The sequence below is a fragment of the Mesocricetus auratus genome, unplaced genomic scaffold (assembly GCF_017639785.1).
Source record: "Mesocricetus auratus isolate SY011 unplaced genomic scaffold, BCM_Maur_2.0 Super-Scaffold_100014, whole genome shotgun sequence".
NCBI classification, from domain to species: domain Eukaryota; kingdom Metazoa; phylum Chordata; class Mammalia; order Rodentia; family Cricetidae; genus Mesocricetus; species Mesocricetus auratus.
The window spans coordinates 24,525,690-24,546,208 of record NW_024429197.1 but is presented as its reverse complement, the minus strand read 5'-3'; the positions used below and the strand labels follow the sequence as shown (position 1 = coordinate 24,546,208).

Below are 20,519 nucleotides of genomic sequence, written 5' to 3'. Positions count from 1 at the left end.
TCCAGGTCTACACAGTGAGACACTGCCTCCAAAAATAAAATAAAATGTGAAAATAAAAACTTTGTCCTTTCAGTCCATGAGGACACTGGGGCTTGAACTCAGGTTGACAAGCTTGGTGGCATGTATCTTTACCTTCTGAGCCATCTCACCCTGGTTTTGTTTTTATTTTTTATTTTTTGTTTTTGTTGTTGTTGAGTCAGGGACTTGCTATTTTGCTCAAGAGGCTGTCCTCAAGCTAGTGGGCTTAGGCCTCTCTAGTGTTTTCACTCTAGGGAAAGGACACAATGAGTGACTGCTTTTGTCACTTTAACTGCTAATTCTGATAAGTCCCCTCTTGCCACCAGTTCCTGGAACTGCCATCTTTCCTGAGAAGAAAATGCCATTTTTCACTTCAAAGCAGTTATACATGGAGATAAATTCCAGGCAGGACCACTTTGGAGAAATCCTCTCTCAGTCCTGACTTTGACTTAGCTTAAGTGGGATGGTCATTAAAAGAAATTCTAGAGTTTTCAGGGGATCTAGTGTCCTCTTCTGACCTCTGTGAACACCCACAGTAACACACACACACACACACACACACACTTTTTAAAGCTTGGCAACTGAAGGAGGAGAGAGAAGTCTATCACATTTGGTCATAGAATGTCACCTCCCTTTGTGGTGGTCACAGTATTATCTGGCCTTCTTCCCACTGAGGTGTGGTGTCTATGTGGTCCTGTTGAGGCTTACTTGTTTTTTTGTTTGTTTTTTCGAGACAGGGTTTCTCTGCATTGTTTTGGAGGCTGTCCTGGAACTCGCTCGGTAGACCAGGGTGGCCTCGAACTCACAGAGATCCACCTGCCTCTGCCTCCCGAGTGGTGGGATTAAAGGCGTGCACCACCAACGCCCGGCGAGGCTTACTTGTTTATTTCATATACATTCATGTTTTTTTCTGCATGTATGTGTGTGAAAGTGTTAGATCCCCTCAAACTGGAGTTAGAGGCAGTTGTGAGCTGCCATGTGGTTGCTGGGAATTGAACCTGGGTCCTCTGGAAGAGCAGCCAGTGCCTCTGGGTCCTGTAAATTCTAACAGGACACAATGTTAGGCTATTTAGGAGGCTTGGCCACAAATGAAGGTCTGAATGTGTGCCGTTGACACAAGCACAGCCCTGTCAAGGACCCCAGAGCCTCAGAGCCATGGAAATGGTAAAGCCTTCCCTGGGTGAGGCTCAGAGGGACTTGGTTCCCCAGGACCAAGTACAAATTGGGATGAGTGAGTGGTCTTTAGCTAAACCAGTATGTCCAGAGACTATCAAGCTGAGCTCTTCCTCCCAGATAATTATAGCTGGAGACTGCTTGCTTCCAGAGTCCCCAGTGCTCCTTTTCATCTGTCCACAACACAGCTGCTCCCGGATTCAGAGGTAGGAAGTCAATACTGCTGCTGGTACCCTCTATTAGAGTGCACAAGCCCACCTGATTCCAGCCCCGACCCTGAGTGTGTTCCTGTCTGTCTGTCTAACCTTGCTTCACTCCCTCTTTGCCCAAGTCAGGTTTCCCAGACCCAGCCTCTGAGGTTTGGGCAGTGGAATGGGCTCATGATCCCAGTAGGGAGGTAGAGTTGAGAGGCTTATGAACAGACCAGACTTGGCCTCCAGTGGGGCTGCATGCCTGTAATCCCAGCACTCGGGAAGCTGACAGAGGAGGATAGAGAGTTCAAGACAAGTCTAGACTGCACAACAGCCTCAAAAGGAAAAAGAAAACAAGGAAGGAAATCAAGAAGCCATCATAGACCCTCCACTGTTCATCTCCTTAACCATCTGACAGCCTGGAAAGTCCCAGGCTTTATACTCCTACAGATTATTTTGAGAAATAGGTGAAATAACCCATGGAAGGTCAACAAATGAATGACTCAGTAAATGAAAACTTATGGATGCCATTAATGTCCAAATTAGTTGGTTTCTTTTTTGTTTGTTTTAGAAAGACATTTCCTATGGTGTTTGTTTGTTATGTTATGAGACAGTCGCACTCTGTAGCCCAGGTTGGCCTGGGATTTGTGAATCTCTTGTCTCAGTCTGGGGATAGAGGTCTGTACCACCACGCTAGGCTTCCTTTTTCTTTTTCTTAGTGCTTGAAGTCCAACCCAGGCCTGTGCACACTGGATGAGCATCCTATCACTGACAGGATTCATTCATTCATTCACAATTCTGACTCTTGGAACAGGTGCAGGTGTCAAAGGCACAGTAATTAGCTGGATGTGGTGGCAGGCAGGGGCTTCAGTGCAGAGGGCAAGAACCATATGAGAGACCAACCGCTCTGGACCTAGCTGGTTCTAACAACTGCTCAAACAAATAACTACAACTGCCGTTTTCTGAGTAACTTGCTGGTTGATACTACAACAGCCTTTCCCCTCTGTCAATGCTATTTTAGACACTCAGCAACAGGCTCTTTATGCCTGGAGGGAGACTTTGGAGAATGTGACACTCGCTGCCGCCTTTGGAGGCCTCCCTACCTTCATACTGGACCTCCAGATGCATTGTGCCCAGGACCATCAGCACACAGTCCACGATGCTGGGGTGTGTCGCTCCAATGATTGCCTGGCAAGACAGACAGAGGGCAAGAGGGTTGACTCTTTAGGCTTAGAAGTGAAATGAGGATTCCTAGACAGCAGAGCTGGGGGTGAACTGACACTGCAGTCTTTAGCACAAGATGCATTAATCCAAGTCTCCTGGCTGTTTGTTAAGACATGCAGGACCAAGGGCCAAGACTTTGGCTGGGGGAGGGAGGACACAATGGGGAGAAAACTACTCATCCCAGATCCTGAAATGTCTTTTAGTTTTACCTCTTCAAACTTTTGCTACACCACATGCACCAACTATTGAGAAGACAGAAAGAGTAAGGGTCTACCCAAGTGCTGGGGTAGGAGGCCCTGGGTGGGAACTCCAGGGATCCTCACGTCTGAGCCTCAGCCCTCCTCAGCTGAGCTCAGCTCCAGGAGGCGACCCTTCTTCTTTCCTGACTTGGGGCATTTGGTCTCGGAAATTTTATTCACTTTAGTTTCACTTGTTACTAACTGTGAAATCCAAACTGTTGTCCTCATCTTAGGCCTTTCCAAGGAGATTCGGCCTTGGATTTTCCATGGCCAGTGGCCTCTCCAGCTCTCTTTCCCTCTTCCTTTCTTTTCTTTTCTGTTTTGTTTTTTGAGACAGGGTTTCTCTGTGACTTTGGAGGCTGTCCTGGAACTCACTCTTGTAGGCCAGGCTGGCCTCAAACTCAGATCCACCTGCCTCTGCTTCCTGAGTGCTGGGATAAAGGCGTGCGCCACCACTGCCTGGCTAAGCAATGGTTCTTAAACTGAGCTAAGAATCAGAACCCCTTGGGAATTTAAAAGGCCAAAGCATATCAAGGGCCACTTCGGAGCCGCCGCGGTCCATGGAGTCCAGACCTAACGCATTCACATGGTTTCTCCTCCTATGTCTTCTCTCTGTGCTGTATAACTCACCCTACTGGCAAAGCCCAAAGCTAGATGTTGTCAGAGTCTTTGATTCTTTTTTCAAGACAGGGTTTCTCTGCGTAGCCCTGGCTGTCCTTGAACTCAGAGTTTAGAGTTCCACCTGCCTCTGCCTCCCGAATGCTGGGATTAAAAGTTTTTGATGTTTTTTCTTAGTTCTATGACTTCTGTCCCAAACATGTCCACCCACTTTGGTCACCTCTCACCCACTCCCACTGCCCCCATCGAGGCTTTTTTTATCTGCTGCCTCTCAGCATTTGTGAGACTTTCGACCATTCATGTCAAGACCACATGCCCCTACTTAGTAGGCATGATACCCAAACCTGACTTCATTCACATTCTAGGGCACAAGCCAAGAAAACGAAAGCTTTTCTAGTCCGAGAGATCTGGCCTCTTGTCTCACACACTGGCGACAGAAGTGCCATGCTTCCTTCCCAGTCAAATGGATGCCTTTAATCTTTCCTACAGTTCCCTAGTTATCCTTGTTGCTTGTCTCAGCCACTTTGAAGTCTGCCAATATCTTTCTGATCCTTAAATAAGCAGCACAAGTCGCTCTGCTGGGAGGCATGAATCCTCTGCCCCGCCTTGATGCTGATAGAATAGCAGACAGGCTGTGGGAGCCTTTGCTCCACCCTTCAAGACTGTGGGAAGTGCTTCTGGGAAAAGTACTTGTAAGACTATGCCATGGGAATCAGAACTCCAGAGCATAGCTGTGGCTCACCTGGGCAGTCCTGAGAGTCTGCAGGGCCAGCTGCTGGGCTTTTGGGGACCCACAGGGCAGCAGAGCTATTAGACCTTTATACACTTGATTCTGATACTTGGGGTTACCATGGAGCAGAGTATCCAGTAAAATCTGCACTTCCTCCTGGGTCTCTTCTGATTTAGACTTTGCCAGAAATTCTGCTATGGCTCTCACACCTGGGTGAAGAAGAGAAAATGCTAACTTGGATAGGGTTTAGGAAAACAATTCCTACTCAAGGTTACATAATCTGGATTGCATAAGAGCAAGCAAAGTTAAGGATCAATTTTCATGCTACATTACTGTTGTGTTTACTTCCAGCTATGTGGCCAAAGTAGTTTTGTGCAGCACTATTGAGTTCTCACCTCTACCAAGGCTGGGGGAGGGATCCTGTCCTCAGTGTGACTGGAGACTAATTGCCTAAGACTGAATACTGAATGCCCTGCTCTTATCTTATATACCTGTCTAGTGCTGGGATTAAACGTGTGAGCTCTGTTTTTCTTTTAGACTGATTTACTCTCATGTAGCCCCTGGGGGTTTTTAACTCACAGAGATCCATCTGCCTCTGTCTCCTGCCTCCTGGAATTGTGCTGGGCTGGAAAGACGGCCAGCCGTTAAAGGCTAGGCTCACAACCAAAATTAAAGGTGTGTGCCACCACTGCACTGCTTCTATGGCTATGGCGGGCTTTGCATTCTGACTCCCCAGGCAAACTTTATTAGAACATAAACAATATATCACTACAGTCTTATAGGCCTGGCAGGCAGGCATAGAGCCCTGGGAGATGGTGGAACCCTCTGGGCGACAGGCCTGGTAGGAAGAGGTTAATCACTGGTGCCTCGTGTTGAAGGGGTTGCTGGGACACCAGGCTGCAGACAGAAAAAATCCTCTAAACAGGTTACAGTGTGTTTAAAAGTGTGCATAGGCTTAAGAAAGAAAAGAAAATGGATATAGACACTCATAGGAAAAAAATAAGTATTTTAAATATAATAGAGTCTTTAAAGAGAATAAAGTAATTTAAAGGGAAAAAAGCCACATGAAGATGGGAAATACACTGGGAATCTGGATCCTGTATATTGATTTTTAATTTTTTGAATGCTGATGAGTAACCCACAGCTGCTGAGAGACATGGGATTGTAAAAGGAACTGTTGAATTAAACCAACCTAGATACTTTAGGGTGTCTTAACTTTAAAATGGAATTCAGAAAATGTATTATGTTAGAGGAAAGGTTATGCATTTGTTCCACAAGAAACAAAAGACTGGATTCCTTCAAAGTTAATAGAAATCAAGTTTGATGGGGGAGACCTCCTGAAAATCTTGGTTACAAACATAAAGAAATAAACCAGGAAAAACTACAACACAAGTGACATATATGCTGATCCCTCTGCATGGGAACAGTTCTGAGACTGGACAACAGATGTTAGAACTAGTTTTCCCAGGGCTTGACCATTCTGTCAATTTTCTCAGGGTTCCCTGGATATGCCGTCACCCCCAGACAACAGGAAGCAGTTTAGAGAATACAATACCCACATTCCCAAGAGGTGGGGTGGATGGTTTTTGGTCATTCAGTGGGTTATAGATGTTTGTCATTGTTTAAGGGGATATAGGAATATAGGATAAAAGGAGAACTACTAACCTCAAATATTTAACATTGGTATGGATTTTGGTATAATACAAATTTAAAAGATATTTTTGCTATACTATATGTATGTTTCCACTCTTGCTTGGAGTATTGTGCTTATGTAATGTATAATTAAGAAATGCAAGCTGGGGCTGGAGAGAAGGCTCAGCAGTTAAGAACATTGGCTACTCTTCCAAAGGTCCTCAGTTCAATTCCCAGCAATCACATGGTGGCTCAAAACCATCTGTAATGAGATCTGGTGCCCTCTTCTGGCCTGCAGGCATACATGAAGGCAGAACATGGTATATATTATAAATAAATGAATCTTAAAGTAATGCAGGTTAGCAGTTAGTCATCTATAATAATTAAACTTGTAGTCATAATAGGTGTGTTTTCAAGGTTAAATAGCTATATTTTAGACAGACAGGTGATCTTCAAATGCTTCAGAGGCCTACAGAATATGACATTTAAAATGTTTTGTTAACATAAAGCTTTTTATGACAGTGAGACATGATTGTACCAATCTCCTTTAGAGAAGATGATGGGCATTAATGAGCCTCCATATGGAGTGTGCTTTCAATGTGGCAAAGCTAGCCATTTCAGCAAGAAACTGCCCCTGTCTTGACTGCTGACAGTATGCCATACAAACTGGACATGCAGGACACAAAAGAAAGTGACTGCTGAACTTTGCCAAAACAAGGCCAGACAGTTCTTCAAAATTCCTGCACTATAGAAAAGTCTGCCAGACATTCTAGGCCTATAGGCTGAAGATGGATGCCCCAGCATTGCAGAGGAAACTTGGGTGGCTGGCTGTCCAGCTGGTCAGAAGTCTCTGTCATTTCTACAGTTTTGGAAGTGACTTGTACTGCACTTCCTGCTTACTCAGGTAATAATTATCCTTCTGTGGTCTTTGATGGTTACAGTTACAGTTTTCCTTAGTTACAACATTTTGGACTCATCAAGATAGGAAAGATAGTAGAGTGATTTCTCTGAATGTGCAAAATGCAAAGGGACTGCATATTGTAAACATAATTCTTACATGATAACTGTTCTTATTGTATGCAGTTTTACTATGTTAAAGTTAAAACCTTTCTTTTTAGACAAAAAGGAGAAAATGCTGTGGAATATTTAACTAAGAAAAGAAATGTTACATTTGTTTATGTTGCAGAATATTTGTTTAACTATGAAAAGATGTGTTGCATTTGTTTTTGTTTTTTGTTTTTTTGTTTTTTTTGCTTTTTTCGAGACAGGGTTTCTCTGCATTGTCTTGGAGGCTGTCCTGGAACTCGCTTGGATGTGTTGCATTTGTTAATGCTGCATTTGTTTAACTTTATAAAGATGCTGGGTGAGCCGGGCATTGGTGATGCACGCCTTTAATCCAAGTATTAGGGAGGCAGAGGCAGGCAGATCTCTGTGAGTTCAAGGTCAGCCTGGTCTACAGAGCCAGGTCCAGGACAACATCCAAAGCAATACAGAGAAACCTTGTCTTGACCTCCCCACCCAAAAGAAAAGATGATGGGCAGTGGTGGCGTATACTTTTAATCCCAGCACTCAGGAGGCAGAGGCAGGTGGATCTCTATGAGTTTGAGACCAGCCTGGTCTACAAGACCTAGTTCCAGGACAGCCTCCAAAGCTGCAGGGAGAAAAAGGTGTTACATTTGCTTATGCTGCATTTTTTTTAACTATGTAAAGAAGATGTGTTGCATTTGTTTCAGCTTGCCTGCCTAAGGCACCTGATTGGTCTAATAAAAAGCTGAGTGGCCAATAGCTAGGCAGGGGAGGGATAGACAGGGCTGATGGGCAGAGAGAATAAGTAGTAAGAGGCATCTAGGCTAAGGAGAGAACAAGGAAGAGAAAGAGGCCACTAGCCAGTCAGACACGGAGGAAGCTGGAAAGTAGGACACACAGGGTGAAAGAAAGGTTAAAAAGCATGAGGGCAAAATGTAGATGAAGAAAACAGGTTAATTTAAGTTGAAAAGCTAACCAGAAATAAGCCTAAACTAAGGTTGAGCATTCTTAACCAATAATATGTTCCCATGTCGTGATTTGGGGGCTGGTGATCCGAGAAAGCCTGCTACATCATCATCATCAGCAGCAGCAGCAGCATTATTTATTCAGACAGGGCCTCATGCTTTCCAGGTTGTCCTCAAACTGTGTAGCTGAGGATGAACTTGAACTTCTGATCCTCCTGCCTTCACCTCTCAATCGCAGGGATTGCAGGTATAGGCCATATTTTTCATCGTTCTCACCTAACATGTTTATGTATACCCAACATAGTTGGCATTCAATAACTTTTCTTTCTTTTCTTTTTTTTTTTTTGAGACACAGTTTCTCTGTGTAAGTATGATGGCTGTCCTGGAACTCGCTCATGTAGACCAGGCTGGCCTCGAACTCATGGAGATCTGTCTGCCTCTGCCTCCTGAGTGCTGGGATTAGAGGTGTGTGCCACCACTGCCTGGTTCAATAATTTTAAGAGGTTATTCCTTTTAAAGTTTAGCTTATGAGTGCTTTGCCTGCATGTATGTCAGTGTACCACTTGTGAATCTGGTGCCTGCAGAAGCCAAAAGCCAGTGCCAGAACTCCTGGAACTGAAGTTACAGACACCTGTGAGCCATTGTGTGGGTGCTGGGAATAGAACCTGGCTCCTCTGGAAGAGCAGCAAGTGTTGCTAATCACCTCTCTAGCCCTAGCTATATTTATTTATTTATTTATTGTTGATACAAGGTCTCTCTAGGTATCCCTAGCCGTCCTGGAAGTCCTATGTAGACCAGGCTAATTTCAAACTCACAAAGATCACCCTGCCTCTGTCTCGCCAGTGCTGGGACTAAAGGTGTGTGCCACTGTCTCAGTTACAGTTTGAGCAAATGATGAATCAGGGAAGCCATAAATCTCATCTTTTGGTTGTGACACGAACAGAGAAGTTCACTGAGGAAACTACTAAATGCTTTCTGTGCACCTAGCTGTCCTATGATAGCTTTTTCCTTTGGCAGTATGGGTGCTGTCCACTCCATCCAGCCAGTGTCCACAGGCTGGCACACCCAGGACCTACCGTAGCTTTCACAGATGAGTTCCTTGTACTTCCTGCCAGTATTTGCAATAATCTGAAGTAGTTTGATGGATTCCCTTTTGTCCTCTTCCTTGATTTTCTCTAGGCCAAGTATTTCCAAGAGTGTTAGGACACCTCCAATCTCAAGGAATTCTATCAGGTATCGATTGCTGTCCAGAGAGAATACCACAAACAGATGTTTGAGGAGCTCTATAGTTGGCATTTTCTTGGGCCACCAACCAGCTCCCAAATAAAGACACAGAGATTTATCATTAACTATGCTCAGCTTTAGCTTAGGCTTGTCCCATTAGCTCTTTTAACTTAATGTGTTTCTATTCATCTACATTTTGCCTTGGATTTTTTTTTACCTTTCATTCTGTATGTCCTACTTTCCTGCTTTCTCAGTGTCTGTCTGTCTGGCCTCTGGCTTCTCCCTGGCATTCCTTTTCTTTCTTCTCCCAAGCCTAAATTCCTCCTCCTACTTACTCTCTCTGCCTGGGAGTCTCACCTGTATCTCCTCTTTCACTATTGGCTGTTCAGCTTTTTATTAGACCAATCAGGTGCCTTAGGCAGGCAACATAAAACAGAAACATATTTACATAATTAAACATATGCAACCCATCTTTATACAGTTAAATAAATATTTCACAACATAAACATATGTAATACATCTTTACATAGTTAAACAAATGCAACACATCTTTGCATAGTTAAACAAATATTCTGAAACAGGGCTCCTTAGCACTGAATTGAAGGCATTCAAGGAAAAGGCACTGTCTTCACAAAGTTGCCGCTAAACCAGGAGACGTACAGATAGAGGCAGAATTGTTTGGATTGTAAAATTTTAATATATATTAAATTTTATTAAAGTATATAATATATAAAAATGTAATGTATGGATGGATGCAATATAGCAACTTACTTTGTAGATCAGGCTGCCTTCAAACTCAAGAGATCTACCTCCCTCCGCCTCCAGAATGCTGGGATCAAAGGTGTGCACCACAACTGCCCAGGTATATATTTTTTAGATTACATTGCACCATGCTGCCTCGAACTTGCTATCCTGCCTCAGCTTCTGAGATTACAAGCCTGTGATACTATGTTCAGCAAAGAAAACGATGCAACTAAATCCAGCAGGAGAACGGCTTTGCCTCTTTCTAGTCTCTGTGTCTGCCCTCCTGCTTCTTTTGGACAGGGCCTCACTATGTAGACTAGGACTGCTATACGGGTCAAGCTGGTCTTGAACTTGCAGTGATCTCTTGCCTCTGCTTCCTGCCTCCTGGGATTACAGGTGTGAGCCTCCACAGCTGGCCAGCAACCTCTCCTCCCTTCTCACTCCTTCCCTCCCCTCCCCCTCTCCTTCCTTTCCTTCTTCCCAGTCTCCTTCTTTCCATAATTGTCCGTTGGTGAATCATGCTTCTTCCCTCAAGGGCCCTGTGGATTTGGTGGGGGCAAACATGTGACGGGGTGTCATCCTTCTGCCTGCAGAAGGCAGGTAAGTGGTCTATGCTGGCTCACCTAGAAGACCCCATGAGAAGAGGTATGCTCTCTTTTAAGTGTAGCTGAGCTACAGGAATGGTTTCTGGAGGGCCTGAGGACCCCAGGACACAGAGGCCTCTGGATATGGGGACTGACTGAGAAAAGGAGCAAAAGAGCGATAAAGAGACTTAACCCTGGAGAATTTAGTAACACCCCTGGGTCTGATCAGGCCTGAAATATGTACGCCCACCCTCTGGGCTTTCTCAGCTAGGTAAGCCAATAAATCCCCCTTTTTCCTGGTCTAATGTAAATGTGTTTTGATTTTTTATTTTACTTTATTTTTTATAGTACTCGACCAACCTGGTTCTGAGTAGTGATGAGTTGATGGGAAGCAGGATGGAGGAGAGACTAGAGCAGAGTCACAGCTGTCTCTGGGCCCACCCCGAGGGCTTTGACACACCCGCTGTGGACTGAAGACACTGTGGGCCTGACTTGGCCTGAGACCCAGAGTCTCTCTGGGATGGGACTCACCTGCTCACAGCAGACAAGAAGATGCCAATGGACCTCAGGATCTTCTCTAAATCCAAGCCAGTCATATAACTGCCGCAGAGTTAAGGAGCATGCCCAGGTGGTTTTCCACTTAAACTGATCCCTAGTACTTCCCAGGGCCCGGGACAAGCAACTGGCTAACTTGTGCCCTTTACCCTGAGGGAAGCCCCTGGCTGAAGGGCAGAGCCAGCACACTGTGTTGGGGTGTTACATTCCCTGCTCTCTAAGAAGTTCCTCCAGGGCAGTCAAGCCATCTGGGCTGTGCAATCTCCCTAGGGAGCAAAGAGGTTCCCATAAATCCAAATGTATAGAGAAAACTGATGGTCAATTTCTCAAGCCCCTCAAAGCCACAGCTGGTACATCCTTGGGTCTCAGCACAGCTCATTATTTTGGGTCTCATTCCTGAACTTCTCTACCAAGAATTAGCTTCATCTGGGAGGTGGTGGTGCACCCCTTTAATCCCAGCACTTGGGAGGCAGAACAGGTGGATCTCTGGGAGTTTGAGGCTAGCCTGGTACAGAGTGAGTTTCAGGACAGCCAGGAATACACAGAGAAACCCTGTCTTGAAAAACAAACAAACAAACAAACAAAAAGAGCTTTATCATTAATTCTGCATTCTATACTTGCTCAAAGTTTTATACTGGAGGTCACTATCCTTATGAAGAATTGCAAGGCTTCCTAATAAGAATAACAGGAAATGGAGGAAAAATTAAACTCTGATTTAAAACAACCTCAGTATTTAATGTTATTTTTTAATGTGAGCCTTTGCAAAAAGCCTTGCTGTAATAAAGCATCCAGAGCGGGCTTCAGCTCAAATGCAAAGTATGAAATCAAGTCCCAGCAGAGAGGGAGCCAGTCAACAATTACTAGGCTCATAACACATCACAGGCTCTTAGAACACTTAAGAAATTAGCTGGAATTATTGCAGTCCATGAGGATGACTGAGAGCCTCCAGGACTGATACAGGCTAATGTAATGGGCTGGAGGTAATGGTGCTTTGTTGAGGGGGTGGGGTGAGGCGAATTATCTCTGCTGCACCCCAGTTCCCAGGATGCCAATAGAAGGAGAGACAGATTGGCTCATTAGGAACAGCCTTTTACTGAAAAACAGTGTTTGCTCTGGAGCCAGGCTCCTCTGCCTGTTGCTATCATGGCTTGTACCAGGCTGTTAGCCCACATAGTAATCTCTTTATTGCTACATTGTCCCTCTCTTCCGCCTAACCCCTTTGCCCTTCCTGCCTCTTTTTCTTAAGTTACTAGTTAGGCTGACAGGCTTCTGTCACCGTCTTTCCCGCGCCCCAGGCTAGTCTGGATTTCAGTTACTTGCTCCTTCCTTTGCCCTCTCTCCTCCTCCCTCCCCTTCTTCTTACTTCCCCTCTCCTCTTCCTTTTCCTCCCTTTCTCTTCTCCCCCTCTCCCTTCTTTTTGAAAGGGTCTTGCTATGTAGCCCAGGCTAGCCTGTAACTCAGGATGATCCTCCGTCAGCACCCTGGGATCACAGGCGTGTGCCACCATACACAGCTCTACTCAACCTTATAATACATGCGTGGTTCAGAGCTCGGGGCCTGGAACATAAAAAGACTCAGTAAATAGCTTCTGCTTGTGTCACTATTATTGCTTAAATCTTTGGTTGTGCTGATCTGTTACTGGAGTTTAAGAGTGACAAAAGGTTTAGGCTTATGTGGTTAGTTTTGCAAAGGATAACGATGTTATATTGGTTTGTTTTCCTTCCAAGTGAACTACTGGAGGAGTTGGTGGGAGGGATCTCTACCTGACTATGTTGTCTTCTGGTGGGATACTCCTAATGGCAGGATCACAACAAAGGTAAGTTATGGATGATTCTAGGTGTAGAAACTAGGTCTCCTCACAGACTCATCCTGTTAGCAGTGGCGCGATGTCCTCTAAAAGGCAGGTACACGGCATATGGAGAAGGCACGATGCCCAGTGCGTAGATGCACTGGCTGCAGGAGAGGAGAGGAGAGCAGAGCAGAGCGCATGCCCCCTAGAAGCATCAGCTCTTGAGGAGCGGGTAGGGCAGACCCTGCAGCAGAGGCAGAGAAAGATGTGGGAGGTAAGGAATGGAGTGCTTCAAGGGGGCAGTGAACAGAGTAGCAGCACATTCCTCAAGTCCCAGAACTTGGGAGGTCAAGGGAGGAGGGTCACATGACTGAGAGTAGGAGCTTGGATACAAGCGAATGCAAGGAAGATAGAGGCGCAGTGGCTGCTGCAGAAGGCTTGGAGCTGGGCAAGGTGAGGGGCACACTTGATTTAGGCCAGAAACTTAAAAGGGCACAAAACAATTCCCCGATCAAACCCACCATTGCTTTCTTCTGTTTCTTCTTCTTTCAGACAGGCGGGGTCTCTTGTAGCCTAGATTGAACTCTAGAGCTTGTTATACGGTGAAGATGACCCTGAGCTCCTGATCCTTCTACCTTTGTTTTCCAACTCCAGGATGACAGACATTTGCCCACATGCCTGCTTGCTTCGCTCTTTCCTTCCTTTTGACCTCATCAAACCCTACTTCAATGTAATACTCAAAATATTGACATTAAGACCAAGTGTGGGGACTGACATCTATAAACCCAGCACTTAGTGACAGAGGCAGGAAGATTTCCAAAAGTTTCAGCTCAGCCTGGACTGCATAATGAGTTCTAGGCCAGCTAGACCTGGCCAAACAAAACCCAAGAAAAAAAAAGTTAGTATAAAGTTCATGACAAAATATTGAAGTTTTAAATGTATCCAGTATCAGAGTGTATACCTCCCTTTCCTCCCCCTGTGTTCACAGGAAATGCTGAGACAACCAGGAAAAACAGTTCGGACTTGACGGCAAAGTAGTTGCTGATAATTGGTGAGGTTAATGTTAGTTGTAGGGCAGAAGCCAGAGTTCAGGAACTAATGTTTCCCATGCATGACGGCTTTACCACCAAGTCACTAAATTTCTGCAGAGCACCAGTGTTTGTGAGATGATCTGTGCACAACTGGCCCAAGTAACCAGGGTGCTTGCCAGGAAGGAGGAAGGCTGAGATGACACACACCTTAATTCCAGCACTTGGAAAGTCACGAGTTCAAGGCTATTGTGGTGTGCTGGCTACTTTTGATGTCAACCTGACACATTTCTGGTCATCTGGGAAGAAGGAAGGAATCATAATTGAGAAAATGCCTCCTGCAGGGCATTGTCTTGGTTGATGACTGTTGTGGGAGGCTCAGTTCACTGTAGGAGGTGCCACTCCCGAGCTGGTGTCCCCAGAAGAAAGTAGGCTGAGCAAGCCATGGAGAGCAAGTCAGTCAGGTGTGCTGAACCATGGCCTCTGCTTCCGCTCCTGCCACCAGATTCCTTCCTTGAATTCCCTAGATGATGGACTATCAGTTGTAACATGAAATAAGCCCTTTCTCCCCAAGTTGTTCTGGTGGTAGGGTGAAGGCGGGGTATTAAAGAGTTCACTAGAACCAAGCTAAATGATAAATGGGTGTTTTATTAGGGAACAACTTACACAAATGACAGTAAAGAACCACCCCGGCATTCCTGCTCCAGAAGATGAGGTCTCTGCCCTCCCAATGCGATTGAGATCCCAGACCCAAGAGAGAGAGCTCTTCTCACCTTCTCCACCCCAGAGAGGTGTGGCCACTAACACAAATGAACTGGCAAGGCGAGATTCTACTACAGTAGGGTTTTATCACAGCAACAGAAACCCTAACAATACAGCAAGTTCAAAGCTAGCTTGGGCTACATGAGACCCTGTCACAAAAAACAAAAACAAAAACAAACAAACAAGAAAAATGGCCGTGTTAAACCCCCTGTCTACTAAATAAGCCTTCTGATAAGGTGAAAGGCAGACTGGCAATCTGCATTTAATTCATAAGGAAGAAGGAATTAAGATAAAAGGGGCTCATAGAAGGGGAGAGGGTTCAGAAAAGAAGAATACTTAACAGAAAGATCTGAGGTGGGCTGGGGTCCAACCAAGTGGTGGAGAGCTTGCCTAACATGTGGAAGGGAGGTCCTGGGTTCTCCCCACAGCCCTGGGGGAGAAACGGTCTGCAGTAAATCCACGGAGAGTCTGTGCAGTAAATCCACGGAGAGTCTGTGCAGTAAATCCACGGAGAGCAGTGCTGTGGTGCTCACACACAGCACAGCGTTAGCCACTCACTGTCAGTGACCAAACCAAACCATCTTCAGTTGTGATCTGCTTCCAGGACACCAAACAACATAGCCACTGCAACTTGTCCCCAAACAACTTTTTAGGTTTATTTGTTTATGTATTTTAGAAGTGTTCTATCTGTATGTGAGCTCACACGCCAGAAGACGGCATCAGATCCCATTACAGATGGTTGTGAGCTACTATGTGGTTACCGGGAATTGAACCCAGGACCTCTAGAAGAACAGCCAGTGATCTTAATTAAAGTTGCATCTCCTTTTATGTTCTCTTCCCATTCCCCTAGTTTCCTAAATCAGAAATGTAAGATGCCATCTGTCTGTGACATGCGTAGAGCCAGTAGCTGGATATAGCTAGGTAAAAGGCTCAGAATCAGGAAGGAAACTGGAGAATCTTCCAGCTGGAGTGACACTGGCATCATAATAATGGATTTGATTATTCAGGGAGAAACAGAATGGAATGAGCATAGAAAAGACAGGGGGACAGAGGCTCAGGAAACACCAAGATTTAAGGGAAGGAAGGCCAAAGAAGAGAGGGGTCAGCCAGAAGGAAAGAGAAAACACGAAAGTCAAGTCACAGAGCTCAAGGGAATGGATTTGAGAAGTGGGAAGGGCTGACAGATGCCATCAAGAGGTCATGTACAAGGAATGAGGATGTGGCCACTGAGCTTGGCAGCCGGAGAACCACTTGAGACCTTGGGAGACCAGCACTGACGGAGCTGGGTGAGCAGAAGTGAGACAGCAGTGGGCAGAGGAAGCAGCGGAAGGGGAGACAAGGAGACACAATGACCTTTCAGCTAGTTTCATCATGAAGGGGAAGGGCTGGGTGAGCTCAGGGTTGAGGCTAGGATTTCATTCTGATTCTTAGAGTTAGTGCCAGGCATGGTGATGCCCATCTGTGGTCCCAGCACGTGGGAGGTGGAGGCAGAAGGATCAGAAATATTGGCAACGCAATATTTGAGGCTGTCCTGGGCTACATAAGACACTGACCGCCCCTCACCCAGGGGTGGGTGGGGCTGGAAATATGGCTCAGCTCTTAAGAGCACTGGCTGCTCTTCCGGAGGACCCAGGTGGTAGTTTACAACTATCCGTGTCACCAGTTCCAGAGATGATCGGATGCCCTCTTCTGACCTCTGAGGCACTAGGCACACACACACACACACACACACACACACACACACTAAAAGATGAGAAAGAAATTAGTGATAAAGAAAATGGAAAAGATGTAAGACCAAAAACAAAGTCTATAAGGAAGAATCAAGTGTAAAATAAACACAAATTTGACCTAGACAGAGTACTAGCTTCCCCAAGCCTCAGGAGACAGAGGTAAGAATAAGGAAGGACACACTTAGAGTTAGGAAGACAGAAAGTCAATAGAATTCTTGGCTTTGGGGATATTTTTATCACCACTTTTTTTCAGTTCTAAAATATTGGAACCAAGAGAAAACTTTGCCAACTCTATTTTTTCTTTGGATGACTCCCCACTTCCTACCAGTTCTGCAAAGGATACATGATTCTAAGCCAGGTGGTCAATCGTATGAGGAACAAGCTGGCTCCCTGGGAAAACTCCAGTTCCAACTCGGGGCCGGTCTTGCCTTCGTTGGTTTCGATGAACTTGGTGAGAATCTGCGTTCTCAGGCCTTTGCCGGCATTGTCCCACTCTTGCAAAAAACTTAGGAGGCGGCTAATTGCCGCCTGTTCTTTTATAGAAGTCATGTTCTGCCAGTTCCAAGGGTGACTATAAGGAACAGAAGATGGGGTACCGGAATGTCTATAACCACGTGATCTACTGATCTGCTGCCAGCTAGGGGAGCCTTTGTGCAAAAAGTCAGGCTAGGTGGCTGAGGGCGTGGCCCACTGGTAGTGCTTGCAGGGGCCTCTGAGTTGCCTTCCTAGTGCTGTGTCAAACAAAACAAGCGAATGGATGATGGCTGGGGCTGTAGCTCACAGGCGGAGTACTTGCTGAGCATGTGCAAGGTCCTGGGTTTGATCCCCAACACTAGAAAAAAAATCAATCTCAGAATGGCCACCTGCCACTTGATCGGGCAGGGTGTAGCCAGGCTGTAATGAAGGGTATCACGGTGGCCCAGCAGTGACACAAACTTACAGTCCTAGTACTTCCAGATACTGAGGCAGGAGGAGGATTTCAAAGTTTGAATGGGCTGACTCTGAGAAAAAGGCTGTTTCAACATCAGTGACAACGTACACCAGGTTGGCCTTGAACTAAAAGGTCTGTCTGCTTCTGTTTCCCGGGAGTTAGGACTGTACCACAGTGCTCTGCTGTTTTATTTTTCCTTTAAGACATAGCCTTGCTATGCAGCCCAGGCTGGTCTTGAAATCCCGACAAACCTCCTGCCTTAGTCTCCTGAATGCTGGATTACAGGAGTTCATTTAAACATTTTTCTTCTGTCTGTGTGTAAGATGTGTATGTTGGTGTGCACACGTGTGTGGACATGCATGTGAAGTCCGAGAATGAAGCTGGGTGTTGTCCTTAACTTCTCTTTATTATTTCTTAGTTTTTGAGACAGACTCTCACTATTTAGGCTTGGTTGACTTTGAACTCACTCTATAGACCAGGCTGGGCTCAAACTCACTGACATCTGCCTGCCTCTGCCTCCTGAGTGCTGAGATAAAAGGCGTGCGCCACCACGCCAAGCCCTGTCGCCTTGTTTTTTGAGATAAGGATTTTTATTGAACCTAGAATTCACCAGCTTGGCTAGACTGGCTGGCCGTGGAGTTCCAGGAATGCACCTGCCTCAGCAACCACCCAGCGAAGGCTTTATAGATAACGCCACGCCTGGCATCTCCGTGAAGGCCAGAAAAGAGAAAACACAAGATCCAGGGTGGTAGGGAGAAGGTGTTTGCTAAAAGCCTCAATGTCTCTCAGAACCCACTTCATGCAGGATGGGAGACTGGGGTCTTTTGAGACCCTGCCCCCTTTCTGTTGATTAGTTTAGGCAAAGTCCTTCTTAGCCTTGTGCTTGAGGTGTTTATTCTAACTCTTTAAAAGAACGCAAAGTGAAGTTAGTGGAAAGAACAACTTACTCCATAGCTGGATTAATGGGCTGTGGTCTGTAGGAGCCTGTGTCCTTGGGAGAGTACTTTCAGTGGGGGGAGGGAAGGTTTAAAATAAACCCGTTTCCCCAAAATAGTTGTGATTGAAAGTGTTATTATCCATAACAAATGTTAGTGCTGATGGGATAGAGGCATGTGAGATTCTTTTGTCTGACAGACAAGTGAAAGTCATATTTCACATTATCATGGGGTTTTCTGTGATTTACAGAATATTTGTGAAACATTACTTGCAGCGGCCATGATTGATATGGAGGGAACAGCTTGTGTGTAGGGGAGATGTGTATTTCACAAAGACTGTTCAACATGAAATTTACAGTCCCATAAAGTGCTGCTACATCTTCGCCAGAGATCTAGTTAAAAGGACTTTACAGTCTGAAACATCCTAAAATTGATTCTAAATTAACGTTTCCTCACATGTATTTGAGATATTGATGGGACCCTGCTATCAGGCTTTTATTAGGGAGTGATAATCGGGGGCAGGCTGAGACAGACGTATACACATACCAACCTCCACCACTCCCCAGAGGACACGGGGTCTGTGCTCCTGGGAAGGGAGTCCACGAAGCTTCAGCAAGACACCACAGGGTCCAATCAGCCTTTGGAACTGGGGAAAACAAGGGTGGACCAATCTAAACACAAAAAAAAGATCAAACCCTCATGGGTTGCCATCAATTATAACAAATTCTATTGCAGTCAAAGGCACAAAATCATTGTCATAGGCTGTAGCATCTTCAACAGTTAAACTGGCCTTCAGAAGACGGGGCCAGTGGTCATTTTAGACCCCAGGGAGAAGGGGATGAGACAATAGCATTAACCTTCTCAAAAATATTCTTCACAGGGTCAGAATCACCTGTTCTATCAGAGAAGCTCCCAGCAATTCTGGGGTAGAGAAGCCCAGGCATGATGCTCTTGGTGATGCCCCCTCAGAGTCCTTGGAGCTCACTCTCCCTTCTGTTCTCCTTTCCTCCCTTTGCGTCTTCTTCCTTCAGGGTCTCACGCACATTTGGTCTAGCCAGGTCTCACTCACATTTGGTCTAGCCAGGTCTCACTCACATTTGGTCTAGCCAGGTCTCACTCACATTTGGTCTAGCCAGGTCTCACTCACATTTGGTCTAGCCAGGTCTCACTCACATTTGGTCTAGCCAGGTCTCAAACATGACCTTGGTTTGCCTCAGCCTTCTTGTGCCCAGCACAACTAACTTCAGCGCTGAGTGTGCAGGGAAGGCCTACTGAGTAGCTCCCTACAAGGTGTTGTGGGAGACAAGAGGAGCACGTGGACTCATCAGGGCCCTGGAGGGCCTCCTGGGGGAGGAGTGGAACCAGACTGAGCTCAAGGCCATGCTTAGCCCTCAGCCTCTTCCCTGCCTTCCTCCACAGGCAGTCATTTCCAGCTCTTCTGGTGTTTACTTCTACATTTTCAAGTAACAATTGCACATATAACTTGTGTGGGCTGACCTGTGTTTCCATCAGTTTCATGTGCTGAAATCCCACATGCCCACAACCTTAGGCTACGACTGTGCTTTGAGGTAGGGTCTGTGTATACTTGCGTGCACGTCACTACTCAACATGTCTGCAGAGGAGATTAGCTGCGGATAGCGCTCCTCAGATATGGTCTACCTTGTGTTTATGTTTTCTTTGAGACAGGAACTCTCACTCTCTTGGGTCTCACCAAAGAGACGAGGCTTGCTGACTGACTAGTATCATTCGTCTCTGTCATTACAAGAATGACAACATGACTGACTCTCTGCTTTTCCTCCTCCTCCTCCTTTTCCTCCTCCTCTTTAAATGTAGGCACTAGGGATTGAACTCAGGTCTTCATGATTGCAAACACTTTACCATCTGAGCTATTTCCCTGGCCTTGGCAGGGTCTTTTAAAGAGCAACTAGGATAGAGTGAGGTCATTACTGTTTTTTACAAGAATTTTTAAAAGAACAGATCAGGGCTGGGTGTGGTGGTACACATCTTCAATCCCAAACCCCTGAGGGGCAGAGGCAGGCGGATCTCTGTGAGTTCAAGGCCAGCCTGGTCTACATAGTGAGTTTCAGACCAGTCAGGACTATATAGTAAGTCCCTGTCTCAAAAAACAAAAGAATGGCCAGACAGTAGTGGCACATATCTTTAATCCCAGCACACAGGAGGCAGATCTTTGTGACTTCGAGGTCTACAAAGCAAGTTCCAAGACAGCCAGAGTGTTACAGAACTCTCTCTCTCTCTCTCTCCCTCCCTCTCCTTCTCTCTCCCCCTCTCTCTCCCTCCTCCCCCCCCCCAAACTCAAAAAACAAAACAAAAAACCCCAAACGTTAGGAGATGTTAGGACACGGGGAGACAAAGAGGCTATAGGGAAAGACGGCCGTCTGCAATGGACGCAGACAGACCCAG

General features: G+C 45.8%; 1 protein-coding gene across 8 annotated transcripts in view; it reads right to left on the bottom strand.

Moving 5' to 3' along the window:
• The window catches only part of Armh1 (armadillo like helical domain containing 1), a 51,318-nt gene that overhangs the window by 14,176 nt on the left and 16,623 nt on the right, over nucleotides 1-20,519 (bottom strand). For 3 of the 8 annotated variants that reach the window (XM_040756852.1, XM_040756854.1, XM_040756858.1), the window contains 6 exons: nucleotides 18,649-18,769; nucleotides 16,576-16,803; nucleotides 10,900-10,968; nucleotides 8,893-9,059; nucleotides 4,206-4,402; nucleotides 2,486-2,570 (listed from right to left, as the gene is read on the bottom strand). In XM_040756852.1, the coding sequence (XP_040612786.1) occupies nucleotides 2,486-2,570; nucleotides 4,206-4,402; nucleotides 8,893-9,059; nucleotides 10,900-10,968; nucleotides 16,576-16,781 (724 nt within the window). In that variant the 5' untranslated portion in view covers nucleotides 16,782-16,803; nucleotides 18,649-18,769. Of the gene's footprint in view, nucleotides 1-2,485; nucleotides 2,571-4,205; nucleotides 4,403-8,892; nucleotides 9,060-10,899; nucleotides 10,969-16,575; nucleotides 16,804-18,644; nucleotides 18,770-20,519 lie in introns of all 8 variants that reach the window. The other 5 variants (XM_040756857.1, XM_040756860.1, XM_040756855.1 and 2 more) reach the window with 3 other exon arrangements.